The 26880-nt window shown below is 33.8% G+C and overlaps 2 protein-coding genes and 1 non-coding gene across 7 annotated transcripts; 2 read left to right on the top strand and 1 right to left on the bottom strand.

Moving 5' to 3' along the window:
* Positions 1-3280: 3280 nt before the first annotated feature.
* gbb-1 lies at positions 3281-13540 on the top strand (the record flags this gene model as incomplete). Of its 5 annotated transcripts, none has more annotated exons than NM_171645.8 (20): positions 3282-3526; positions 4051-4185; positions 4239-4336; positions 4382-4472; positions 4524-4670; positions 4985-5098; positions 5149-5330; positions 5525-5663; positions 5712-5918; positions 6684-6772; positions 6822-6960; positions 7908-8033; positions 9503-9634; positions 11596-11718; positions 11764-11845; positions 11890-12102; positions 12454-12647; positions 12696-12807; positions 12857-12937; positions 12987-13540. In NM_171645.8, the coding sequence occupies 20 exons, from the start codon at positions 3299-3301 to the stop codon at positions 13052-13054; spliced, it is 2700 nt and encodes an 899-aa protein (NP_741740.3). The 5 variants fall into 5 exon arrangements, with proteins under 5 accessions (NP_001256997.2, NP_741740.3, NP_001300385.1 ...); NM_001313456.4 differs by lacking the exon at positions 9503-9634 and adding an exon at positions 8151-8183 and having other exon boundaries at positions 3299-3526; positions 12987-13054; NM_001270068.6 differs by lacking the exon at positions 9503-9634 and having other exon boundaries at positions 3281-3526; positions 12987-13504.
* Positions 13541-15097: 1557 nt separating this feature from the next.
* On the bottom strand, positions 15098-15194 carry mir-34. The gene has a single exon (NR_001274.2). It is a non-coding gene; the product is annotated as a pre-microRNA mir-34 (primary transcript).
* A 6599-nt stretch (positions 15195-21793) lies between these two features.
* aakg-3 (CBS domain-containing protein) lies at positions 21794-26373 on the top strand. Its single transcript, NM_076108.7, has 12 exons — positions 21794-21888; positions 22511-22604; positions 22668-22768; positions 23144-23278; positions 23325-23401; positions 24119-24236; positions 24287-24471; positions 24526-24606; positions 24657-24749; positions 25819-25926; positions 25975-26097; positions 26156-26373. Exons 1-12 carry the CDS (start codon positions 21819-21821, stop codon positions 26246-26248), a joined length of 1278 nt encoding a protein of 425 aa, NP_508509.3. The 5' UTR covers positions 21794-21818; the 3' UTR covers positions 26249-26373.
* Positions 26374-26880: the final 507 nt, after the last annotated feature.

Raw genomic sequence — 26880 nt, forward strand, 5'->3', positions numbered from 1 at the left:
ATAAACTTTAGAAAAAAAAAAGAACTTTTTATTGAATTTTTTGAATTTTTTTACTATGAATTTTGGTCACTTTATTGTGCTACTCTACCTTTAAATATGTTTCATGCAAATATTTTTTTTTTTTTTGCATTCAAATTGCCAAATTTCACCTGCAAAAAAAGTAAAAGTTTAATCAAAAACATAACAAAAAAATGCTAAAAGATTTCCAAAATTTAATCAAATCTCCGTCTTAATCAATATTTTGCCGTCTGGATGCATTGCCTAGAGTTTTGATTCCAGAAACTAAATCATTTTATTCATGCGTCGCCGAGTTGAGCACTTTTTTGTTGCTTTTTTTTACCACCGTGAATAAAAACCACCCTTGTGCTACGAAATTAATATCAATCGTCGTTCTCATTGTATGCCGTTTAACTTTTGAGAAATGCAGTTGTTCCGGTTGCCATTAATAAACAATGACTGCTTGATTCGGAAATTTATTTAAAACGAGCGAGCTGAGCACTCTCGCTTTTCTTTTTCGGCAATTCTTGCCATGTAATCCATCAAAACTACATGATTTTCCTGCTTGTTTCCGTTCGTCATTTTTCGAGTCTCCGCTTCTTTTTTTTTAACTTTCGAAGCTTATCCTCCATTATTTAGCATTAATATTTATAAAAAGGTGTATGACAGCTGGTTGGAAAATTATTAAAAACCACAACTTTTCAAAAAAAAATTGAAAATTATTTATTTTGACGCAAAACGTGTTTTGTTAAAAACTAAATTTGCACCATTTTTTTGGAAGTCGTCGATCAAAAACAAATTTCCATTCAGTTTTTTGTTCTAGTAATGTTTAAAATATTTCCATTTCCACATTCTTGAGGTTTGGGTTTTCACAAAAATGGCGCACTTACCATTTTCGACTAGAAAAAGAAATTTAAAAAAAAATTCCAGATAATTCCATTTTTTCATATGATATTTAATATTTTTCCCCATTAGAAGTAGTCCACCTTTATTCATGTGTCATTCAAAATATTTTTTTTTAATTTCTCTGTTGAGAAAAAGCAACCTAAGAAAAAGAGAAAAAAGAGATGAAAACTTTCGAAAAACTAAAACTTTCACCCATTTTGAATAATTCATAGTTCAAACTAGGTCCACCCAAAAACCTTCTCATACATATTCGGTCACATGGAATTAATTGGCGACCAGATATTTGGGCGCCTCGAAGTTTATGCCTGCTCTTCGTGAAGCTCTCCTTGAAAAGACGTCTTCTTGACTTCCGCTCGCCTTCACATAAACAATTGTCGACTCTTCCCTCTTTTCTTACAACTATCCAAAACCTTCCTCTTATTTTAATCACAAGGCTTTTGACTATCCACTTGGTTATTTTAGGAAAGTAGTTTTAAAAAAATTTGAAAATCAAAAATCATGTCTCGACAGAAATCCGGAGATAGTTTAAAGTTTAAATTCAATAAAAGATCTCCACAACCGAGTGAGCAAGTGAAGTTTTTTTTTTGAGTAAAATTGTATTACGAGTTCAGTTTTGATTGCGAACATTTTCAACTCTTTCCAATAAAAGTTCTTTTTTGCACAATTGAGCTTCTTTCATCTTGAAAAAAAGTCCGAGCAATTGAAGAAGTGTGGAGCAGCTAGAAGGAATTGCTCTCACAAATGGGTTTTTCTTCGGCTCGGCTCTAACTCCAGGCCCACCAACTTCGACTCCACCGGCTTCAGAACTCCCTTCATTTCCGAAATCATTTTTTTTCACACACCCATCCTCTCCCCGAGGCACTGTTGCAATCCGCTCTTACATGTCGCTTTTTTGTTTAAATTTGCTAAGCTATGTACCTCTTTGGGCAGTGCCCAGAGAAAAGAAGTGCAAATTGAGTAGAGAATAGTTGTATATAGTTTCTATGAAGTCGGTGTACTACCATTGTGTAGATTTTTTTCGGTGCTTGTACAGTGTACCTGAGCAAAAATTTTTTTCCAATACGTTGTTCACTACTATCTTTTGAAAATTATGTTTTAATTGAAACGTAAAATTGTTTAGCAATGTTAGGCCTAGAAAAACACTAATTCTAAGCCTTATATGGACAAAAAGAGTCACAAAAAATTTCAAACTGGTTAATATTTTTGGGCCATGTGTACTACACAAATGTCCTTTTTTTTTAAATAGAAAATCTATGTTTCTCAAAATAAATCGTTGTTTTTAGCTTGCTGTAAAACTACAAATAGTAGAAACCTTTTTTTTAATCTATAAAAAATTGAAATTTTTTTGTTTTGAAATCAGCAATTTCTTGTCAAAATTTGTAATAATAATATCGATTAAAAACAATAATTTGTATCACAAAAACTCATTAATTTTAAACCAAAATCACCAAATATATCTTTTAAAAACTTTGCAAAAATAAAAAAATGGGCTAATAATTTTTCAAATTACCGCACAAAAGAGTGACGTCATTTTCGACATTTGTGCTTTTTCCTGCTATATTAATTGGGTTTTTCTGTTTTTTTATACTTGATTCGTTAATTTTTCATACTTTTTTTCTGTAAAGAAAACTTGATAGTCAGATAGAATTTTAATAAAAATTCAAAATTGACCTGAAAATCAATAATTTCACATGATTGTCTAATTTTTAACGGATAAATTTCTGAAAAGTGACAAACTGTGTTTCACATCAAATATGAAAAAAAAATCAATTAAACCAATCAGTGTAGTTGGAAAATGCCAACAATGACGTCACTCTTCGGGTAATAATTATCACTTGACCCTACTCCAAATTTAAATAAACTTATCACTTGAACTGTTTTGTTATCAAGTAGTTGTTTAATTTTTACTGCAGAACACTATCACAGCCACAATGGGCATAATTTGTCATTCCAACCAATTTATCAAACATATCTAAAATTCTCAATATCGCTTCCAAATCTTTCAATATTTAGACGATCCCTCGAGCGTGTTGGTCACTAAAGTCGCATAAATCTTCCTCCTTCTCCTTTCTCACACGAGCCGCTTCTTGCATTTGATGTAACTTTTAGAATGTGGGGGTTGAAGAGACTGGTCGCCGAATCAAGGTTTTGCCATCTTAGACACAGTCCCCAGGGGACCAAATTGTGTCACACTGGCGTATGCAGACGTTATACATTCGTTTTGCCTAGTCTCCACAATAACAACGTTTGCTCATTTCACTCGCACTAGATATTCAAAAAATGACGGGTTTTCTTCTTTTTTCTTCTTTTTCAATCAATATGCTAGCGTTTTCCGATACTTTTGCTAAAATTGAACGTATAAAAACATGTGATTTCAGTTTCAGATATGAAATAGATGTTCGTTAGATCATCTTGGTTATTATTATGGGGCACTATCGTGTGGGCTTCCGCCGAGCCGGTCACCCTTCACATCGGTGGCACGTTTCCGATGGAATCTGGCTCCGGAGGATGGGCAGGAGGAGAAGCATGTCTTCCGGCAGTTGAGATGGCACTGAAAGATGTCAATAGTCGATTAGATATTCTACCTGGTTACGTACTTAATATGACTAATCACAACTCGCAGGTAATTGTGATTTTTGTTTCAAATACATTTTTAAAAAGATTTTTTGAAATTTCCAGTCAAAATTTTGGCAAATCACAAATTTTTTGAAAAATATGAGCTTTCAAGAAAATCCAGAGCAATGTAGCATGTTCTGACCACTAGAATGTCTCAACACAACTAATTGAAACAAAATTATAGTACACAAATTGTAGAAAAAACAAATACATTTTTTTGGTCGATATCCAAAATTATGAGTGGCAAAACCTAAGTATTACCACGTTTTGACTGCCAGTAACTTTTTTTAAATTGAACATTTTTTAGTTACTGTCAAAAAAGGACTCAGTTTGGACACACATTATATATGCTAAAACATTTTAGGTGTCGGAACATGTGACATTGCTTTGGATTCCCTTAATAGCCCATAATTTTCAAAAAGGTTTAGCAATTAGCCAAACCGGTTCTACTCTACTTTTAATACTATATTTTTAGCTTTAAAATTAAATTATTAGCAACTTTTAGGAAATTTAAACCGTTCTAAATTTCAGTGTCAACCAGGTCTTGCTATGCAACAATTATATGATTTTCTTTATAAACCACCTACGAAGCTGATGCTTCTAACAGGATGTAGTCCCGTCACAACTGTAATTGCTGAAGCTGCGCCAGTGTGGAAACTAGTTGTGGTGCGTTATAATACGTTTCTCAGAATTCCAGACCCTCAAATTATTAATTCCAGTTATCATACGGTGGAAGCTCTCCTGCACTTTCCAATAGAAATCGATTCCCAACATTGTTCAGGACTCACCCGTCAGCGAATATGCAGAACCCCACGCGGTAAGTTGGCAATTATGAGCAGTCTAACTTATTTTAAAATTTAAGAATTCACATAATGGAAAAATTCAAATGGAAAAGATTTACTATTTTGATGTCGGTTGAGGAAGTTTTCGTTACCACTGCAAAAGATCTGGAGGTGAGTGAAAAATTTTCGGAACTTTTTCTCATATGAACACTTATATTTTAGGCGATTGCACGAAAAAAAGGTATTAAAGTAGATCGGCAAAGTTTTTACGGGGACCCAACTGATGCGATGAAGACTCTACAACGCCAAGATGCTAGAATTATAGTCGGATTGTTTTATGTAACTGAAGCTAGGAAAGTACTGTGTCAGGTAAAAAGAAATTGTATTTCTGGGTACACTCAAAATAATAAAACTAAGTGGCCCCGCTTTTTTTTTCGGAAAATCATGAGCAAAAATTGGGACTCCAACAAATTTCAGCCGCCGACATTTCACAAGTTCCGCGCCCCACTTTGTTTAACTTGCTGTGGGCGTGGCGAGTTGTCCCACCCGTTAAGCAAAGTGGAGCGCGGAACGTGAAATGTCGGCTGCTGATGTTGGTTGGGGTCCCAATTTTTGAATATTGTTACAAGTGTTACAAGTACATGTGTTGGTTTAACCTTGAGTTCATATTTGTAAGTTTATAGGCGTATCACCATGGATTGTACGGTCGTCGATACGTTTGGTTTTTTATTGGTTGGTATGCGGACACTTGGTATATTCCACCCCCAGAAGAGCATTTGAATTGTACCGCCGAGCAGGTGAATCCCGTTACTATATAGAAATTTAAAACAAGAAAAATTATTTTCAGATGACAGAAGCTGCCGAGTACCATTTCACAACAGAAAGTGTCATGCTATCTCGCGACAACATTCCAGCAATTTCCGAAATGACTGGTATGCAATTTCAACAACGCCTTACTCAATACTTTCAAAAAGACACTGCAAATGTCGGAGGATTCCCTGAAGCTCCACTTGCATACGATGCAGTTTGGTAAGTTAAAGGCGCCAGCGGGCATTTTTCTTTTGAAATTTTAACCTGTCGTGAAAATTTTTTGTACATTTTTTGAGAATTCTCGTTATGAAATTTGGTGCCAAGTTTAGTCTATTTAAGAAAAATACCCACAAACTCTACTCCCCCTTTAATTGTGGTTCTCCTGTGAAACATGTGAATTTCCGATATTTCAGGGCGCTCGCATTGGCTTTCAATTGCACTCGTAACAATTTGCCATCTCATATTCGATTGGAAAATTTTACATACGACAACAAAGTTATAGCAGATACACTTTTCCAATGTGTCAAAAACACCTCTTTCCGTGGTGTGTCTGTGAGTTAAAGTTAAGTTGAAAAATATGAACACATAATGATGGTTTAGGGAAAAGTCATGTTTTCGGACTCTGGAGATCGTATTGCTAGAACTCAAATTGAGCAGATGCAAGGAGGAAAGTACAAGATCATGGGTTATTATGATACAACAAGTGGAGATTTGGAGTGGTACAATAAAGAGCAGTGGTTAAATGGTAAAGGACCACCACCAGACTCGACTGTGATTAAAAAGCATGCCATGACTGTGTCAAATGAGGTAAAAACAACGATTTTTATTTTCAGTTTCAAAAAATAATAAGTCACCATTATTTAACATTAAAAACTGTCACTTTTGATCGTTTTGCTTCAAATTTTTTTGGCTTCAAATGCACCTTAACCAACAATAAACGTGAGATAACTAATTAAAATATGCGGTATCAGATGATAACTTAAATTAGGACTTCCATGGTAGGCGCAGTTTCAGGGCCTGACGCCTGCCTCCAACCTGCTTGCCTCGACCTTTCGCCTAATTACCGCACTATGTCATGAAGTCAAAGGCTTGGTGTTTACACCACATAGTGCGAAAGATGGTTTTTTGCCGCGGCCGACACTTTTCGGGTTCCGCGCCGCACTATACAGGAGGCGCGGCTAGCGGCGCAAGGCAGGCTGAGGTCGTAGCAAGGCGTGCACGGCAGGCGTTTTGGCGCCTCTATGGGTTAAAAAAATCTTCAATCAGATAAAAAACTTTGAGATTTCAGCTAAAATTGAGCCTTTTTTTAAATTTTGAACCGCTATGAAAAACTTTTGAAATATTTTTTGAAGTAAAAGGTTTATTAGAAAATTCGTTTATCATTTTGGCACATTTTCCACATTTTGGGTCATGACGTTTGACATACTCCATACCGTTATTTTTATTTCAAGCTGATAACCTTCAACTCAAGATAATGAAAACTGAATAGTTGAATTGTGGAAATTTATATTTTTGAAAATTTACAGTTGCTACAACTACATTCAATTCTTATTCTGATTTTTTAATTTTCAGTTCTACTATCCTACAATACTTTTCGCAGTTCTTGGCATTGCTGCATGTGTCTTCATTTACCTTTTTACACAAAAACATCACGAACGATTGTAAGTTCTTTTATCATTTTGATATTCTTTCATAAAACTTTTGTTCCAGAATTATCTTCCAATCCCAGCCGGAATGCAATAACATTCTACTTATAGGGTGCTCGTTATGCCTTTTTTCTCTTTTCCTCATCGGTCTTCCTTCCGATGATATTTCAATTTCAGAATCTCTTTTTCCACTCCTCTGTCATGTGAGTCAAACTTTTAGATGAGATATTTAGATTTTAGTGGGCGACAAAAATCATAGTTTTTTTTTAATATAAAAAACTCTCGGCGAAAACCGAAATAAAAATTTCAAATATTTCCAGCATTTTTAAATTTAGCGAACATCAAAATTTTTGATTTACAAGAAAATTATTATTTCAGCATACCATTAGAATGAAACCTACGTTATTTGAAAGAGGACCTTAAACTAGAAAAAAGTCAATATAAAATGTTCACTTCTTTAAAATCCCGTTCATTTTCTTAAAACTCAAGTTTTTACGTGGTGCCAGGCTGTCCCATTACGGTTTGATCTACAAAAAATGCGGGAATTTTTTTCCCAACAATATATGACATCAGCACGTTCTTAACCATACGAAATCAGTTGAGAACTCTGCGTTTCTTCTCCCGAATTTTTTTAGATCTACGTAGATCATGCTTAAAAAAGACACTCTGACACCACGTGAGTTATTGGGAAGATTTGATAGGCAAACGGTTGATGAAAGCTTTTTGAAAATTTTTTATTTTTTAATCAGCCTAAACTTGTTTCACCCAACCTGATGGAAATATTTGTCAAGCTTTTTTTTCCAATAAACATAATGTTACAAAAATATCCCGAACTCTGAAAAGCATCAAAAGTTTGCTCTAGAAATAACATTTGAAGCTAGTTCACGGGTCTCTAAAATAGTGAAAAATTGCACTGGAACATTTTCAGATTGACTTTTTTCTTGTTGAACGTGCTCTACTGCTGCAAAATGTTTTTCGGTACCTAGTTGTATTGTCATTCTTAAAATAACAGATTTTATTCAGAAGTTCAAATTTGAGCTGAAATATTTTTCTTGTTAGCAGAAGAAAATTGGGTACGTGCCCCAATTATATTAACCTCTTTGAAAAATTTTCATGACCTTTTAGCAATTTGAAAAACCCCATATTCCAGGCTCGTGTCACTATATTACTTTTTGGGTTTACATTTGCTTATGGGTCTATGTTTGCGAAAGTTTGGATTGTCCATCGAATGGGCGCAACTGAAAATCAGCAATTGGCAAGTCGCCAGAAAGACGAGGTGAGTAATGTTGTATTTTGATTCGGGTCCCTTATGTTATCATTTTCTCATTCACAAATTATTATTCTGGGTACTTTAATTTGAACAAATCACACATCGTCTTTTTGTCAATTCCAGTTAAAACCATTATTGAGTAACTTCTCCGAAAAGGTAAGTGACGAATGGGAATGAAACAATTTCGAAGAGCAAATATGTAGCATTTGGATCGGAGAAAATGAGCTTTTTTAGATTTTTATTTTCCTATCAGTCCCGTGCAGATAAATTTGCTCCCGTTATTGCATCTCTATGATTTTTCCAACCCCTACTTGTTTTTTCCAACATAATGCAAGATTTCAAATCCTACCATTGTTTGTGTTTGAGAAAAATGGGTAATTTGTCTGAACAATGATTCGTAAAGAGTAGTTGAAAATAAGAGGAAAGGAGTGTGGTGTTTTGAAATTGCTTAAATCAGAGTATTATGTACCTTAATATCAATGTAGATAGGATTTTTTATATGTCTGCACAATTTTATTGTTTGGCAATTACTGCTTTCTAAAATTTCCGGCATCCGACAAATTTGGCAATTGTTGGCTTTTTAATTTTTTGGCAATTTCGACGATGGCTGGTTTTGGAAATTTCCGCCGGAAATCGGCAATTTCGACAGTTGCTGATTTTGTAAATTCTCGGCAACTTCGACAGTTGCTGGAATTTAAAATTTTTGGCAATTTCAGCAATGGCTGGTTTTTGAAATTTTCGGAAATCTGGAATTTCGACAGTTGCTGGTTTTGGCAGTTTTTGGCAATTTTGGCAATTTCCGCCATTTTCGAGTTTGCCGATTGCTAAAACACTTTTAATTTAGCAGTTGCTGAAAATTGAAAAAGTGACTAAAACTCCAAATTATTGAGTATTTTTTTGCAAATAAATGACAGATTATGTCAAGGTTAAACCTCAAGTTTTTGATGTACATATATGTAGTTAAGTGTTAAAATCGGTAAAAATTTCAAAAACCACCAATCGCAAAAATTGTAGATTACCAATTTTCACTTCTGGTAGTGCCCCTAATTATTCATGAAAATGCACTTTGTTATGATAATGGCGTGTTCAATTACTTATACAGACAAAACTTTGCATCAAAAATTTACCAAAAATTCATAACGATGCTCTATGTGCAACGCTATTACAGATGCAAGCCAGAGCCTATAAATCAAATTTTTGGAAACATGGTACATATTGGCCTTTACAAAATGAAAATACTTCACTCCTCTCCTACTTATTTCCAAACTTTCACAAAATTAATGCTAGTATCCGTCCAATCATGACTAGCTGTAGTTTGCTACGGCTGTTGAATGATTGCATGATGACCGTCAAACTTAATTCTCAGATTTTGATTCTTGTTACAATTCCTAATACCTAGATTCTTAACAAATCTTATATTATCATTTTCATCAATTCTCGTAAACTTTTTTGGTACTTCATTTGACTCGTAACAGGAAGAAAACACTCCGTGGGAAGGTATTCGAACCTTGATATCCACGATGGTCGGCCGACAAGCTCTAATGCGCAAATCGTCGGGACAAGCGTACGGCGCATTACTCGAGAAGCGGAATACGGTTCTTAATCAGGTGCTGACAAGAGAGGTCCCCCCTCCTCTTGCCGATGATTTTTGTTCGCTGTGAACCAATATACTTCTACACGTTTGACTGTAGTACTTATATTTATTTTCATTTTCTCACAGTTACTACTCACACTCACGTTTTCACTCATACTCACTTCACGGCACTAATTAACATACATACTTTTGCAACCGCACAGATTTTCGATTGCAGTCTTACTAACACCACTCTGCTCAACCGCCGGTCAATAATCCTTTTTTTTAGTAGTTTATATCGATAAAGCACGTGGGTAAACTATGAAAACAAGTAGTGTCAGGTTGTCCCATGACGGTTTGATCTACAAAAAATGCGGGAATTTCTTCCAAAAAAAATGTGACGTCAGCACGTTCTTAACTATGCGAAATCAGTTGAGAACTTCTCCCGCATTTTTTGTAGATCAACGTAGATCAATCCGGAATGAGACACTCTGACACCACGTGTGGAAAAGCTTTCAAACATGCCTAAAAATAAATTTAAAAAATAAAAAATTGTTTTTTTTTTTGAAAATTGGAAAAATCTCGGTTTTTGTTCAAAGGTGAAGTAGCGTCTGTTTTTTTACCGATATACCTATTATAACTGTAATTTTTTAATTTTGCAAAAATTAAAAAAAGGGCCGAACTATATTTGAATTCCCGCGCAAATGAGTGACGTCATTTGAGGCATTTTTGTGTTTTCCGACTATATTCATAGGTTTTCCTATGCTTTTTTCTTTGTTTCACATTTTGTCAATGTTTCAGACATATTTGTCTAAAGAAAAAGTTATCATTTAATTTGAATAACCAATTTTTATGCCAATTTCAAAATTTCGGCAAGTTTCTTTGCAATTGTCAAGTTTTCTTTAAGGAAAAATGTCTGAAACATTGGCAAATTATGTTTCAAATTATAAACAAGAGAAAAAATGAAGAAAAATCAATCAGTTTGGCTTAAACAGGCAAAAACGTAGAAAATGACGTCAAAAAAAAAATTTAAAAAAATAATAATTCGGCTCTTTTTATTTTTTGAAAAAATCATTTAAAACATATTCGGTATATTGGGGATGTATTCTGTAATTTAGGACAAAAAACGCACAGACTACTCCACCTATAACTCAATTTGAACGGTACAAGCGTAAAATCAAAAAGGAACTGTTTTAAACGACTTCATACTTGAATTAATTCATTTCACAGATTTGTGCCGTTTTTTTGCAAAAACTCACATTGTTCCAATTTTCAAGAAATCATATAAAATTTAGACAATTTTTGAGTTTATTACTATGCTAATTGGTCATTGTAGTGTCATAGGTGTGTTAGAGAAATTTTTCACACTGGCGCGGGAATAAATTATTAACATTTTCAATATGTGAATCGTCTTGAAAAAAGTGTGGAAAATTTTTATATTTTTATACAGGCATAGGAACTAACCATTTTTAAGTATACCGAGTGAAAATGCATATCAGGTTTAAATCAAAGTAAATGGTTAATCAATTTTAAAAATAGGGAATGTAGTTCTAGTGGCACCGGCCACTTTCCGTCAACATGCAAAATTTCCAGTTTTAGCTAAACGTAATCTTTGACCCCGAATCTTTTATCCGCCAAAAAATGATATAAATTTTTGAAAACTTCACCCCAACCAAAATATTAAAAAAAATACACAGAAACGATTATCTTAAAAAACGTGTTCACCGACTGAGTTTTAACAGTCTCTAATTTTAATAAAATGCACATTCATTGCATATCATTTTTTTCCGCATGTCAAATGCCTGTGCTCCTAACTATCATATTTCTTTCTCATTGTATATGCTTGTTTTGCCCATTCACTTCTAACATTTCCGAGTTTCTTTCTTTTTCAATGCATGGGACAATGACCAGTAAATGCTATACATGCTGATTCAATTTTAGCTAGATTTTTTTCTAAAATTTGCTCTTTTTTTGTTTAATTATCACAATTTTCAGCCGATTTCGTCATCCAAGTTCTACGTTATTGTCGCAGCTCTTACCGCTGTTGACGTTTTCGTTTGTTTCGTATGGGTGCTCATAGATCCATTGCATTTAACTGAACAAAAGTTCCCACTTTTTGTATGCTTCAACACTTGATAATACAAATCAATATCGTTTTTTTAGACACCGGCTGATAGCGAAGAAGACGAAATGATAATGCCAGTTTTACAGCAGTGTCAGAGTAATCAACAAGAAGTGTGGATAGGTAAACATTGATATTAGTAAACATTATGATGTTCAAACGTTCAGGTATCATAATGGGCTTCAAGTGTCTTTTACTGGTGTTTGGCACATTCTTGTCATATGAAACCCGAAATTTGAAATTGAGATTCATAAATGACTCTAGATTTGTTGGACTTGCAATCTACAATGTAGCAGTAATGACACTGGTGACAGCTCCTGTTGTGACGCTATTGATACATGGAAAAGTGGATGCAAATTTTGCATTTATTTCCTTGACAGGTTCGTGTAACACAAATGAGCTGGCTGTATCAATATTTTCTAAAAACAAGGAAAAAAACTTTTGAGTTTATCGGTTTTTCAACAAAAAAACTATGATGGAATTAAGTTGTTCGCTTTTTCACCAGTAGTTGCAAAAAATTACTGAAAACAAATTAAAAGAAGGATTATTGATTTTTTGTGTTTCAAAATGTAGAAACAGTAATTTTATTACCTCACATAATTTACCAACCAACCGTTAGCGTATACCTTTCTGACCAACAATGTGAACTAGTTATCGGTGTTGGTTTTTTTGGACTAAATGGACTAAGGTCTTTTTTTAAAATCTAATCTAAAATGGCAATTTTTCTTCAGTACTCATCTGCACCTACATCTCAGTAGGCCTAATATATGGTCCCAAAATTCGGCACATTATAAAAGTCCCACCAAGTGCCGATGAAATACAATTGAATGGAAACGTAGGACCCGGTGTAATGTCAAAAGTGGATCAAAAAAGATATGATATGCTAAAGAAGGAGAACGAAACGTTGCAAATACAAATTGAAGAGGTAATCTCTCTGCTTTTGAATTACATATATTTTATTTTTTATTTTCAGAAAGAGCGAAAAATCCACGAATGCAAAGAACGTCTCGAAGAGTTGACAAAAAACTCGGAGACTGAAGATATGAATGCTCAATTACTTTGCGAAAATGATAAACAAATCGCCGGTACATATATTCCGTTTTCCTGCCAAATTTTTTTTTGTTAATGATTCAGATGAGAACTTAACGTATTCAACAGCCACTACTCTAACAACAACTATTCCATTAATAGATTTGCAAAATGGAAATCATCCGGGTTAGTTTTTCGTTTAAAGATTTTTTTTAGAAAAAAGTGGAATTTTCAGGTCAAATTTATGAAAATGACAACGATGACGACGGCTCATCAACGTCATCCGATGAAATACTTTTATGAACATATAATGTCCACTGTATAATATTTGAAATTTTGAATTGTGTGTAAAATTGTGATCTGATGACGATAGTGTCATTACTGATGGTGGAGTAGCTCCGGTGAGCAAATCGCTTCGAAAAAACATGCCTATGGAACCACAATGACAAAATATCATAGTTAAACTCAGAAGAAAAGAAATTTTGAAAAAATTTTATTCCGAGCCAAAAAGTGGCAAATACTGATATTTTTTCCGTTTTTTTCAAAAATTTTCAAAAAATTTTATGAAATTTTTCCATAATTTTTTTAAAAATTTTTAAACTATGATCTTTGGTCATTTTGGTGCCAAAGATATGTTTTAAACCAATTTCCCCACGGCCGCTACCTCCACCTTAAAGTCGCCTTCCCATCCAGCATTCTTTCGCCTTACCCCCTTTAGAGGATCTCACTTTTGTCTTGTCGATGCGTTTTTTTTGTCTCTTCTACTTCTATGAATGAATCAGACACTTACTTTTCCTTTTTATTCTTGATTTTTGATCACCAGTTAAATCAGATCATTAAGAATTGCGGACGAAAAAGGTGTGGCTGCAGATTAATCGTTTTTGGAATCGAATCGTTTTGGGGCTAATGTTACTTTAATTTTGCGGTATTTGTTGTTTTGTTTGTCAATAACCTTGTACGAAATTTATTGTGAACCAAAAAACAAACAATTTTTGTTCTCGTATTTGATAATTTTCGATGCGGCATTTCAGATGTGGAATGATGTGAGAATAACACTTTTTTAAAGTTTGCGAGTTAAAAAAAACTAAAACTACCCCGAAATGTCCTACTTTCTTGAAAAGAACTCTCGTAAAAATGTCCAAAAATGTTTTATGGCAAAATTTCGAAAAAAAAGAGCCAAAATTCGCTGAAATTGAAATTTCGCCAACGTTTTTCGATGTACAGTAGTGCGAGTGCAAAAATTGCTTTAAAATATGCCTATGACATGGTCAAATAACAAAGTAAAAAATTCACATAAATTATTTTAATTTTAAATGATTTTTTTGAAAATTAGGGAAATCTCAGTTTATGCCACTTTCTTGGAATCGCCGATCAAAGAAGCGTTTTAAAGAAGCGTCGAGCATTTCAATTTTTAAGAGTTTTTGCAAAAAATGGCAAAAACTCGGTAATTGCCTATTTTAGACTGTCACTAAAAATTAAAAAAAAAATGTTTTAAAAGTTTTATTATTATGATTTTTGGTAATTTTTTGGTACGAATTCTTGATCAATCCATTGAAACGAAAAACCCACAACCTCTACTCCATCTTTTTAGGTTTAGAATAATCCTCTTGAAGTATGCCTATGCCTGTCTGGTTATGCCTGCCTGCCTGCCTAATACCTTCGTCGAGATGAATCAATCTAGTTTCGGAAAATTTCCAAAAGTGGACAGAAGTGCATTGTAGCAAAACATGTTGAAACGTTAAATCTCATGAATTTTTCTTTGTTTTTCAGAGTTGTTTGAATCGAAAAAATTATGTTTCTTTTTTTCGAAATTATGCAGAAAAAATGACACGTTAATAACTTTCAGGTTCTAGACGAGTTTAACAACAACAACAAAAACTTTTTTTACCATTTAAAAAAATAAGGCAGACCCGGCCGACCAAAAATATTTTGGTCGATTTATGTACATGACGTTGTGATTCAATAAAAATATTAAAAAAAAAAAACTTCACTCTTTCAAACATTGAACATGGATCTGTTGTAATGATTGAAAATATTTTAAGCAAAATTTTTAATTTTCGGTGCCAAATTCGGAAGGTGTTTGCATTATTTTCAGATTTTCAATACCCAGGAAAAAAATAGAGAAGCAAACATTTAATATTGGTTTTGGGGTTTTGCTGTTCCAATCCAGCTAGAAAGAGAACGACAAACAAGTTGATCTTTTCCTTCTCTTTTTCGTTTTGTTTCGCTCTGCTACCTGAACGCCACACGTTTTTTTTCTGTTTACCTCCTTACCTCCTCAACTTTTCAAAAACTCAAGGTTTCTGATCTAAGATGAAACCGAAAAGAAACTTTCACTCACCAGTGTTCAAAGATGGACGACATGTTCGGGGTGGCAGTGAAGGTAGCCGTTGTCAAGGAAATATGCAACCAGCTAACCACACTGCCTCTCGAGCATTGTCCGTTATAAGAATAATAGTCAGTAGTGGTATTAGTAGTTATTGAATAACGTCGAGAAAGTATTGAATGGGAAAAAAAAGGAAGCTGTGGCCTGTCGCATAGTTACGGGGAGATTTAGAGTTGTTTGTTGGACATCTGCAGTGGCTGAAATGAAAGTATTGTTTTCCAAAATATATAATTTGAATAGCTAGAATTGATAGCTTCGGAATAACAAGTAAAGTTAACATGGAGATTGAATATTAATCTTCAAAACATTGAGGAATGCGTAATACTGAACGGATTCAAGTTTGACACTGTAACTGGAAAAAGTAGAAATTGCAAAAGGTATCTTAATTCAAAAAATGTCACTAGATGCAAAACACTAAGGAGAAATGTATAGCCACCCAGTATTTGTTTTTTGTTTGGAGTTTTTTTTGTCGATTTGTCTTCGTCCGATGTTCAGCGGGGTAACAGACATAATTTCAACAAATGAAAGCCAAGGACAAGAGTTTTTCTTTTTTTTTAAACTCAAACCACGAGACACTGGATTCAACTTATGTAAGAATGCTGGTCTTGTGATGTTCCCTTGATGTATGATAATGACGCCTGATGTTCGAAATGACTAGTATCACTTGACAGGAAGTAGGTTAACACCAAAAATATAAAGTTTTCACACAAAATTTCTAACCATACATCAACTAGAACCAAGCTGTGAGTTAACTCCGAAAATGGTTTTCAAAAAAATCTTCCATAAATTAGTGGCCAATCGTGAAGCCTTATCATCTACATTTGTTTCAAATAATGCGAACAGATTGTGAAATTTGAAAACTTATACAAGCAAAGTTTGAGTATCTTCAAAAAATGAATTGAATTATTCAAATAATTCAGAACTAATTCATTTGATGATTGATGGTTGATCTACATGTTGAAAAGTTTGAAATTGAAAAAAAAGTGGGGGGGGGGGGGGAATGAAAAATGAGAGTGGTGATCAAAAACAAGGAAAATACTTGAGGCGGGGTTCTCACCCTGTTCCTGTCCTCTTACTCCCTTTTCTCTCTCTCTCTCACTCTCTCTCTACCTCTATCTATGTTTCCCGCTCCTTTTCGATCTATCTTGTCGTCCTCCTATCTAACTGAAAATTTATTTTTTTCACAATTTTTACATCACATAAACAGAAAATGGAAGACCGGGCCGCTCACAGCCCCAGGGCCTAGTGACAAAACAACAAGAGCGAACGAACGAGGCGGGAGGAAGAGAGGAATGCCTGAAAAGATGGAAAACCTTACCTCCCTCTTCGCTTTCCATTCCCTACTTTTTATCTCTGCATCTCTCTCTCTCTCTCTTTCTCTCTACTGCCACTTTCAGAAAAGAGAGGGCGGTGGCGCTCTATCTACACGTTTGTTGCATAGTCGCGGTGACACGTCACAAATAGGTCTTACAACGAATCAGAGACAACTAGAAAGAGAGTTGGAGAAAGTGAACACATACAACAAAAAAAAATGAATGGCCAATTTTGGTGACGCTGGCAGGGCGATGGAAAAAAAAATTGTCGCCGCGCTGTTCAAACACTAGAAGTTGAGGCAGAGTAACAAATGGAGCCTAAAGTGTGCGGACTGCAGAACAAGGGTGCAGAATTTCTTTTTTTTTGTCGCCGTCTCGTTGTGTTGCCGTCTCGAAACTAAACGTCGTCGTCCATATTTTTGTGTTGTCTTCTTCTTCTACTACTAAGAACCTTCGAGTCTGTGCGCGTGTGTTCGTAACCTCGCGCCCTTCAGTGTGGCGCGAGAGAGCTACTGCTGCTGCTGTCAAACTCACGTGCCTGGAAAAAGAGACGTCAACTCATGGTTCGCCCGCTCTCACACTCTCACGCGTTGCCTCAATCAATGCAGAAAACTCATGACGAACGACCAGATAGATAGACAACAAGGATCGATGCCGCAGGCAACACAGTGCTGTGCGGAGTCTCGCAGTGATGTTCGCTTTTCTATGAGTATGAGTCACCAGTGGGCTTTATGTTGTTATCGAATTTTCTGGAATGTTTTCGTGGTCTTCATCTCGTTGACCATGCAACAACACCCGCATATTTCATCACTCAAAGTTTCCTATCTCGGAAATAATTTTAATTTCTGAAAACGAAGGAAATATTTGTGTTTTTTTTAACTCAATCTTTAACCGTAGCAATTTTGCCTAATTATTTGCAAACCAGTGGATTGATTAAAAACCGTTTCTATAGGGTTAAATTTATTATGAAATATCCGAAAAACCTTTTCAAAAAATTTTGCGATTTTTTTTTAGTCCAAAAGTGGTGAAATATGAGGATATCTAAACCACTGTCACATGTTCGGACTCTACAATGTTAAAATTTTTTTTTTTAAACATAATTAGAACGTAAAACTGAAATCATAAAAAAAGTTTTTTATCGTCGATTTCCAAAAAAATTTGTGAAAAATTGAATTTTCACCGCTTTTTGAAATGAGGTTTTTGAAGTATTTTATTATGTTAGTTGGGCATTTTTTGCACTATATGAATGGTTTTTGACAATTTCGCCATCTAGTTCCTCATAAATTATTGTTACTGAGCCTTATCAACCTTATCTGAGCCCTACTCAAACATCGCAGATCTAGAAGCATTTCTTACCTTGAATTTCCGATGTCATCAAGTATATACCAGAATTCAGCATCCCCGAGATGCACACCGTGGGCGACGAAGAAACTAACAATGCCTGAAAAGAAAAGTGGGAACGACACACAAATGTCATGGGACATTTGACCTCGTGATCATATTTCACATAAACATTCGTTTTCATGAACACATAAAAATGAGTAATACTTACAAGGAACATTTTTGTGTGTCAGGTGGAGGCAAAAAAATGGCAAAAAATTATTATCAAGTCTTGAAGAAACTGTGTTTCCTATCGGAGTAATGAATGAAAAGACAACAATTGCAAGACACTTCAATTAGCTCCACCTTCTTTTGAAGACCATATATACAATTTGGGTGTGGTCGACAATGATTAATCGGTGGCGCGGCTTTTCACTGGGAAAATGAAAAATACACACGTTCCTTCTTCTCATCTTTTTTTCAAGGTCATTAGGGCAGTGTTTCATAGTGTTCCGTGAACGTTTTTCAAGGTATAAATGTACTTTCAGCAGGTATTATATTATTTCTTCGTGTTAAATGAATTATTAGAAGAACGAAACAAAAAATTTACGGTTTACAAGTGTGGGGAAAAATGATCGCTAGAAACATTTTGTACACATTTGAGCACTTTTTTTCCATATTAAAAAAAAATTTTTACGAAGTATATTTATCAAATTTACAATAAACAAATATTATAGTGATAGAATTCAAAAAAAAAATGCAAAATTCTATATGATTTTTGAATGTTAAAAAATCTCATTTTGTCATTTTTTTGTTGATCATTAAAAAAATTCTTCAAATTTTGTGGTCTATTTTTTTTTAAATATTCATATTCATGCATCATAGGAATACGAATAATTTTCTAAAAAAGTGGCAAAAACTCAGTAATTGCCACTTTTTTGATTGTTAATAAAAAAAATTCAGATAGTTTTTGAAAAGTTTTACTATGATATTAGTTCGAATTAACAGAATATGATTGATGCTAAACAATAAATCAATTTGCAAAGAAAAACGTTTTTTCCATATATTATCGCATTTAAAAATAATTTTCAAGAAGTATTATATATTTATAAAAAATACAGGAATCGGAAATCTGTATAAAATGAACTTTATTAATACTTGGTACTTTCAGAAGCTGTTTTTGAAGACTTCCTGGGCGCCACAAATCGTTTGTACACATTTTCCAGGAACTGCCTCATAAAAATGATACAACTACCTCATTGAATCGTGAACGGGAAAATAAGTGTCATAATCTTACAAATTCCTCTATCCAGCTCGATCTGCAACTTGAAATAATATCTCTACATTTCGGCATCAGTCTATTGTTTATTCTGGTGATAAACCAGGAAAAAGGAAAAATATCTACTTTTCTAGTTCTTTTCAAATTGATCAAAGATCGAAATAAAATCCGTCGGGGCAAAAAGAGAGCAAATAGAAAATGAGCAAATGGTTTCAATCTAAGTTTTTATCAAATTGAACTACTCTTATTAGTTATATTATTATTTTCTCATAACCTATTTAACCTATTTGCACCATCTTTAATTGCGGATAAAATATTTTAAAACTGCAGTTGGTGGTTTATCGAAAAAATATTAGTAATTAGTATTAAAAGTGGCATCCTTCATTCAATATAAAATATTGAAGTTTTGCAACTTGCAATATGTTGTAGTAGGTAGGAGTCCTAAGCAAATAAAACATTGCCTATCCTCAAAATTCGTCGTTTTTTGTTCTATCCCTCTCGCGAGCCAAATGAGAAAAAATCGACTTTCTCTATCAATTTCCTTTTTCCGAACAACTTCTTCCAGTTTTTTTTTTCACACTTTTTTTTTTAATTTTTGGAGGTTTTTTGGCAATTTGAGCAAAATTTCATTGTGTGGGAAAATCGATTTTTTTTGTGAAGTTTCTTATATTTTTAACTTACCAAGGCCGTTTTATGAAGTTTTTCTAATGTATCAAATAATGTGTCAAATTTGTTTAGATTTCATAAAACGCGGCAAAATGAAAACTAGACAAAAATAAATAATTTAGACTTTGTCGAAAAAGACAACAAACGCGTACTCTTGTGGCAGGGCATTTTCAATAATCCTGATGGACTTGCGCTGGTTGTTCTTTATTCTTGTACATTTGACGTAATAATAAAATTTGGCATATTGAATGAAAAAAAATTATATCTAAGTTTAGCGTGTCACAATTTATTTTTTCAATTACTGAAGTTAATTAGGTTTAGATTGGATTTTTCCTTTTTGTTTTCGAAATCTTTTTAGCATTTTTTATTTTATTTTTTTATTTTATATTTTTATTTTTATATTTTTATATTTTTATATTATTATAGTACCCGAAACCTGAAAAATGTTACCCATTTGAATAAAACTTTCCTAATTTTTTTTCACAATTTTTAGCTTACTATTAGAAAAGAAGGTTTTCTAAGCCTAAAGATACAACCGCACTTCACGATTTGATTTAATTTTCGGCTAGCGCCAATGAGATATTGTTAAAAATCACTCATTTTGTGCCAATATGACCGAACATCAAAATTTTCAAAAACCTTTTGGAACATTTTTTATTGACTGTCAAAAAGTGGCAATTACAGATTTTTTGCCACTTTTTGGAAAAAAAATTATGTCATTGTTCGAAGCCCTACAGTGTTTAAATATTATTGATTTAAACACAAACTTCATCAGGCAATTTTTTTTGATCGACGAAAAAAAGTGGCAAAAACTGAGATTTTTCAAATTTTCAAAAAAAAAAAAACATAAAATTTTTTGAATTTTTTGAATTTTTAAACTTTGATATTTGGTCTCTGTAGTGCCATTGGAATGTTTTAAATCTATTTGCCCACTCCACTTTTAAGTGAAAATCAAAAAATAATTTTTTTGGAAATAACTAATATTATAATGTATATAACTTTTTAATTTAAGCGTCGTATTGAAACATATATCGTTAAGTTTGAAAAATCAGCATTTTCAGGGTAATGTTGAGCTTCAAGTGCAAATTCAAAAACTTTTTCATCTGCTCAATACACGAGAGCATTGTACTCTCCGGTGTACTCACTTGCAAAACTTTTCCGGGTCCACAAAACTCTAATATCCTTTTCCACTTTATCTTGCCAATAAATCATTGTCACATACATAAATTGGAAGAGGAAAACGAAAACTTCGGTGCAAAACAGCTTTCTCTGCCTGCTGACTTTTTTGTGTAAGACGATTGGTGTCTCAGCGCCGACTGAAGAAGCAGGTGCTGCTAAATCCTCCATCTGCCCTCCCACAACTGAAATTTGCTCTTTCTGACGATTTTCGAATCTATAAGTTAACTCGGCTTTTAGTTCATATTTTCTTTTTTCTTTTTTCTTTTTTTCCTTGTTTATTTTGACTTACACGTTGTGTGCAGCGTATTCATAATATCCTTTACAAAACATTGTTGGCAGATTTTTCTCACTTTCTTATTCCCCTTTTTTCCCAGCAGCTTTTGTGCACTCGCATTCTCTCCTCTTTCCGCTTTCTTTTGCATTTTCTTTCTGCATACTGCTACTTGCACTCTAAGTTTCCGCATACTTGAATAAAATTTCTAAAAGGAATCAGAGAAAGTTGAGCTTCAACTCTTTGAACCGTGAAGCTGCAAATATTTTTTCAAAATATTTTCGCTGGCTCCAAGCAAAATTTTTAAAAGAGCAAAAGAGCAAATTCTGAAAAGAGAAGAAAACAAAAAAAAACGAAAAACGTCGCCACTTCATTTTCATGCGTGGTTTCAAATCTCATAAAATCCTTCTTTTCAGCTGCACAAACCGATTAATTGCAGTCAACGATGCCCTCGTCCACGCGTGTATGGGTTTCAATGTCCTCGTCCCGCATTCTCATTTTCGTTTCTATCCTCTTTTTTCCAATTTTTTTTTCGGTCAAAGCTACTCCGTCTCTTCCTTCTTTAAACCTCATTTTCTTAGCTCCCGTATTGCGATAAAATTGTTAATATTTTTTACTATTTTTTTCCAGAATCTCCAAATGAGTGATTATCAATGAATAACACAACGGGCAGACTTAGGCGCAATAAGGCCACAACTTTTGAATCTCCAAGCATTCCAAAAGGTGAGGTTAAACTGAATTTGTGATAATAATTGAATTTCAACCCAACAAAATGTGCATAAAAGAGTTTCCTTTTTATTATCCAACTCGGAAAAATTGAGAAGACATTTTTTGTCACATTCCTAACTTTCCGTAATTCTTGTTCTTTGAATATACATTTCCTGAATGAATTTCCTGTAAAAAATGAAGTTTTCATCATTAGCGGCAGAGTAGCGTCAGTAGGAATTTTGTCAAAATTGACTTATTCACAGGTACTACCTTATTCAAAATTCACAGGCCCACTAATACAAAACAACTTAATATTTTAATAAAACACTCCAAAAAAATTGTGAATTTTCAAACTTCCGGCATTATTTTATTTGTTAATTGCCACGAATAATCAAAGCTAAATTAAAATATCAACATTTCAAAATTTCTTTAAATCAACTTCGTAATTCTCTTTTTTTTTTTGAAAAAAAATTTTTTTCTAATCATTTTTTGTTAAGAAAATTTTTTTTTTATTTTTTTAAATTTTTTTAAAATTGAATTTTTGTCAATCATACATGACATATATACCTGAACATACACTGCGAGAAAAAGCGCACAACTCTCTTCCTCAACTTCAGGATCATATATTCCATTTCAGCATTCTTCGATCTCCAACACCATTTTATATTCAGCAAGAGAAAGGCTCCGGTGGACGGCATTGAAGCTATTCAACGAGATGGGGCATCTATAAGGTTTGTTTGATAATCTGAAAAGGCATTTTTCTTCCAGAGAAAAACATCTTTCACTTTTTGCAGTGAACACGCTGTTGTAAAGTATGCAAACGATGAAAGACCGGATGAGAAAGAAAAACAAGATCTCGAGAATATGTTCAAAACAGTTTTAAGGATAGGAGTTCGTAAGTATCAATTAGAAAAATTGCTCCTCAGGTGCTAAAATGGCCAAATGTCATAGTTAAACGTTACAAAAAAATTTTTTGAAAAACTTTTTATTGGCAGTCAAAAAGTGACAACAACTGAGTTTTTGCCGATTTTTTTTCAAATAATTTCATGCTCGAAGCCTTACAATGTTAAAATATTAATATTTTAAACTTTAATTTAATTCTTTTTTTAAAATTTAATCCTTATTAAAAAATATTCTTCCGAAACAGTAGCAAGAACTGAGATTTTTCCAATTTACAAAAAATCATAAAAAGTTAGACAATTTTTTTAAATTATGTTCACTATGATATTTAGTAATCGGGTTGCCAAGAACATACCTTCAACAATTCCAGAAAATTCCGATATCGTGTACACACATCTACTACAATTATCACAATGCTATGAGGCCATGGCTAGGAACAACAAACTTATCGTTTTCACAAATGACATATCAGTACGGAAAGCATTCAACGGTTTAATTTATAATTGTGAGTGATTGGAAACAAAAAAGTTCCAGCAAAATAACTGATTTAGGCATGCGCACAGGCTTAGTTGCTGATTCACAAACACTGGAGATTACCGGAGTTCTTTCGGTTACGGACTTCATTATGGTATTTGTTCATTGTTGAATCTGTTTTTGGGTATAACTTCCAACTAGGACTGGTAGTTAGGCTCAAAATGTGCTCATATTATGACTTGCATGAAAGGCAGGCGCGGTTTCAGGGCCTGACACCTGCCTCCAACCTGCCCGTTTTACGCCGGCCTCTCCCCTCATTTTGCGCTATTGCGAGAATTCAAAAGCTTGGTATTTACACCACATAGTGCGAATGATGGTTCTTTTGCCACGGCCGACATTTTTGGGGTTCCGCGCCGCACTATGCCGTTCTGCATGAATGCTTGAGTTTATAGTTTATAAGTTACAAACGAAATTTGTAATAAAATATCTCAAAACTGTTTCAAAAAATTTTTTATGACCGTTCAAAACTTTGAAAAAATACCTAATTTTAGCTACATTCTTCAATTTTGGTCATTTTTCTATATCGCAATAACGTGAGATAAATTACCAAAAATTTGCAATAAAGGCTAATATTTATTAAAGCCAACTTCTGACCGCTGCGAAACGGCAAAAATGTCAAGATTTTAGTGACCCTTTTTTTCAAAATTTCAAAATTTTTTAGTAGTTTCAATACGAAAAAACGTTCGTTTCATTGCATTTTGAGCCTATACGTTGAAATTACCCTGTACCGTTACTCCTCCTTTTATATGACACTTTTAGATTTTTTTTTGGAAAGGTGATCCAAAACTTGTAATCTTTTAAAATTTTTCAGGTTTTAATGATGTTGTGGAAATATCGAGAAAATTTGGATGAGCTTAAGGGGACTCCACTGAGCCACGAGGATTTTCGGCAAATGGATATTGCTTATATGCCCATATCTAGATGGAAAGGTATTATTTTATAATATACTATTGACCCATTCACTATGACTTTTTTCAAGGATGTCTTGAAACGAAAGGACAATTAAAGCCATTCATCAATATTGGTTTGAAGGAGAGCATTTTTCGCGCTGTTGAATTGCTCACTAAATATAGAATTCATCGACTTCCCGTCATGGATGAGAAGACGGGAGATTGTGCGTACATATTGACACATCGTAGGATATTACACTACATTTGGAAGCATGTATGGATTTTGTTTTCTTGTGTCTTCTTCATATTTAAAAGGATTTGATTTCAGTGTGCTCTACTACCAAAGCCGGAATGTTTGAGTCAACGAGTAGTGGACCTGGAAATAGGATCGTGGAAAAACTTGATATTTGTTAGTCGATGATTGTTTTGGAATACAAAGACCAGCAAAAACATTTTCAGGCAAACGAACAAACACCGCTGATCGAATGCCTCGACATGTTGATTGACAATAACATCAGTGGTATTCCAATAGTTCAGAAAAATACTTTGAAAGTAAGCTGTCTGATGTAGAACAGGGTTCCAAAAATCTGACTTTTTTGAAAATGGAAAAAATAAAATTGTGATTTCAGAATTTTTATAACTCTAGATTAAATTATTTTAAAAGTGGAGTAACGCTAAATACACTTCTAACAATCCAAAACAACAGAATATCATGATAAAACCCTCCAAACATTTTAAAGTTTTTTTTTTAATTTCAAGTCAAAGTTTTTGCAAATCGCCAAATTTTTGAAAAAAAAATTATGAGCTTTTAAGGAAATCCAGAGCGATTTTTTGGATGTTGCGATGTTTCGGATGCCTAGAATGTTTTAACACTCATAATTAAGATGAAGTTAAAGTATAAATATCGTTTAAAAAAACAAATTTTTCGGTAGAATTTCAAAATTATGAGTGGCAAAAACTGAGTAATTTGTCGCTTTTTTACAGTGAATTAAAAATTTCCAAAATTTTTTTGAAATGTTTTACCGTAATATTCAGTCACTTTGGCACCATAGGAGTGGTTTTAAACATGTTTCATACTGCCAATACCTTAACATAATATTTATAACTGTAAAAATTGTTTTTCTAAATGTTTTATGATTATACCAAATTTTGCAAAAGTTTAAAAACTAAAGATTAAAAAGGATTAAAGGACGATCCGTTCTTCAAGTGCTATGCGCTGCGGATCTGGGATTCAGGTACACTGCCTGGTGGTGATCCCTCTGGGCTGTAATTTAAGCCACGTCCTAGCCGGGGACTGTGGCCGATAATCCAGTCGTGGATTGCTCCACTTCCCAATAGAGGCTGGGTGAACCTAGGGAGTGAGGCCGAACTTGAACTCGTGACCTCCAGACTGCTAGCGGCCACCACTACCGACTGAGCTATCTGCCCCCTGGGTTAATTAATTCTAAATTTCTGAGCAAATAAGTAGTCTAGTTTTGACATTTTTGTCGGTTTCATTTTTGGTATTTTTCAGACATTTTACCACAAAATGAATATACTCAAGAAAACTTTATAAACATTATTTTTTTTTATCAATAATGAGATATTCTTCGATATTTTTCAATTTTTTTTTCAATTTTAGGTTCTTGAAGTGTACACCAGATTTGACGCCGCGTCAGCCGCATTTTCCGACCACATTGATCTCAGTGTTTCTGTAACCAGAGCAATTCAAGAAAGAGACTATCAAAATGTATGGGATAGGTTAAACTATTTAATATTCAATTTGTGTGGTTTTTAGGGAATTCGTCGTGATGGAGTTGTCACTGCAAACTACACTACCACTTTATGGTCCCTCATTGAAATTTTCATCGACAAAAACGTTCATCGGATTTTTATGGTTGACGACCGCACAATTCTGAAAGTGAGATTAACTTTCGGGGTTTTTTAAAAAAATTTTTCATGCTACATTTTTATTACAGGGAATAATTTCATTGTCCGATGTGATAGAATTCCTGGTTCTCCGTCCGACTAAGAAGAATGGTGTTACAACCGGTGAACCAATGGAAAAGTGATTTAAGACAACAACAACTCTGTGTCATATGCATCTCATGACTAGGCCCGTCTGCTTTAATTTTTGAATTACATCATATCTCATAATTTCTGTTTTAATTTGAAATTAAAAAAAAAAACAATTTTTTTCACTTGGCAGATTCGGCTGTGAATATCATCATAAATTCAGGGTAAATCCGCAAAAGTTAAAGTATTATGGGACCATGAGATCATGAGAATGCCTATTTACTGGCGCGAAAATATTGGCAGGCCGCGGCAGCGAGAGAGCATGTGGCGAAGAGAGACGCAGGTCCCTTCGCTACAAGATATTTGCCGCCAAGTAGGCATTCTCATGATCTCATGGTTCCATAATAGTAGTGCCACAATCTCACCAGATTCTAAAGTGTCTCATTAAAGGCGCATAGAGTTATTCAGATCAGTCTCAGCGTGCAAAAGATTTATTAAAGTTTTATTGTTGGAAACTTTAGTTTTGAAAATTGATTTTTATCGATTTTTTTGCGGGAAACCGCATAAAATTAATTTTTAAAAAACGTAAAGATGGAGTAGCGCCCGCCATAATTTTCAAGCATCATAGTAAACCTTTTTTAACAAACAAATTGTAAACTTTCTATTTACTGTCAACTCAATTTTTGCC

This window comes from Caenorhabditis elegans, chromosome X (assembly GCF_000002985.6).
Source record: "Caenorhabditis elegans chromosome X".
In the NCBI taxonomy this organism is placed as follows: domain Eukaryota; kingdom Metazoa; phylum Nematoda; class Chromadorea; order Rhabditida; family Rhabditidae; genus Caenorhabditis; species Caenorhabditis elegans.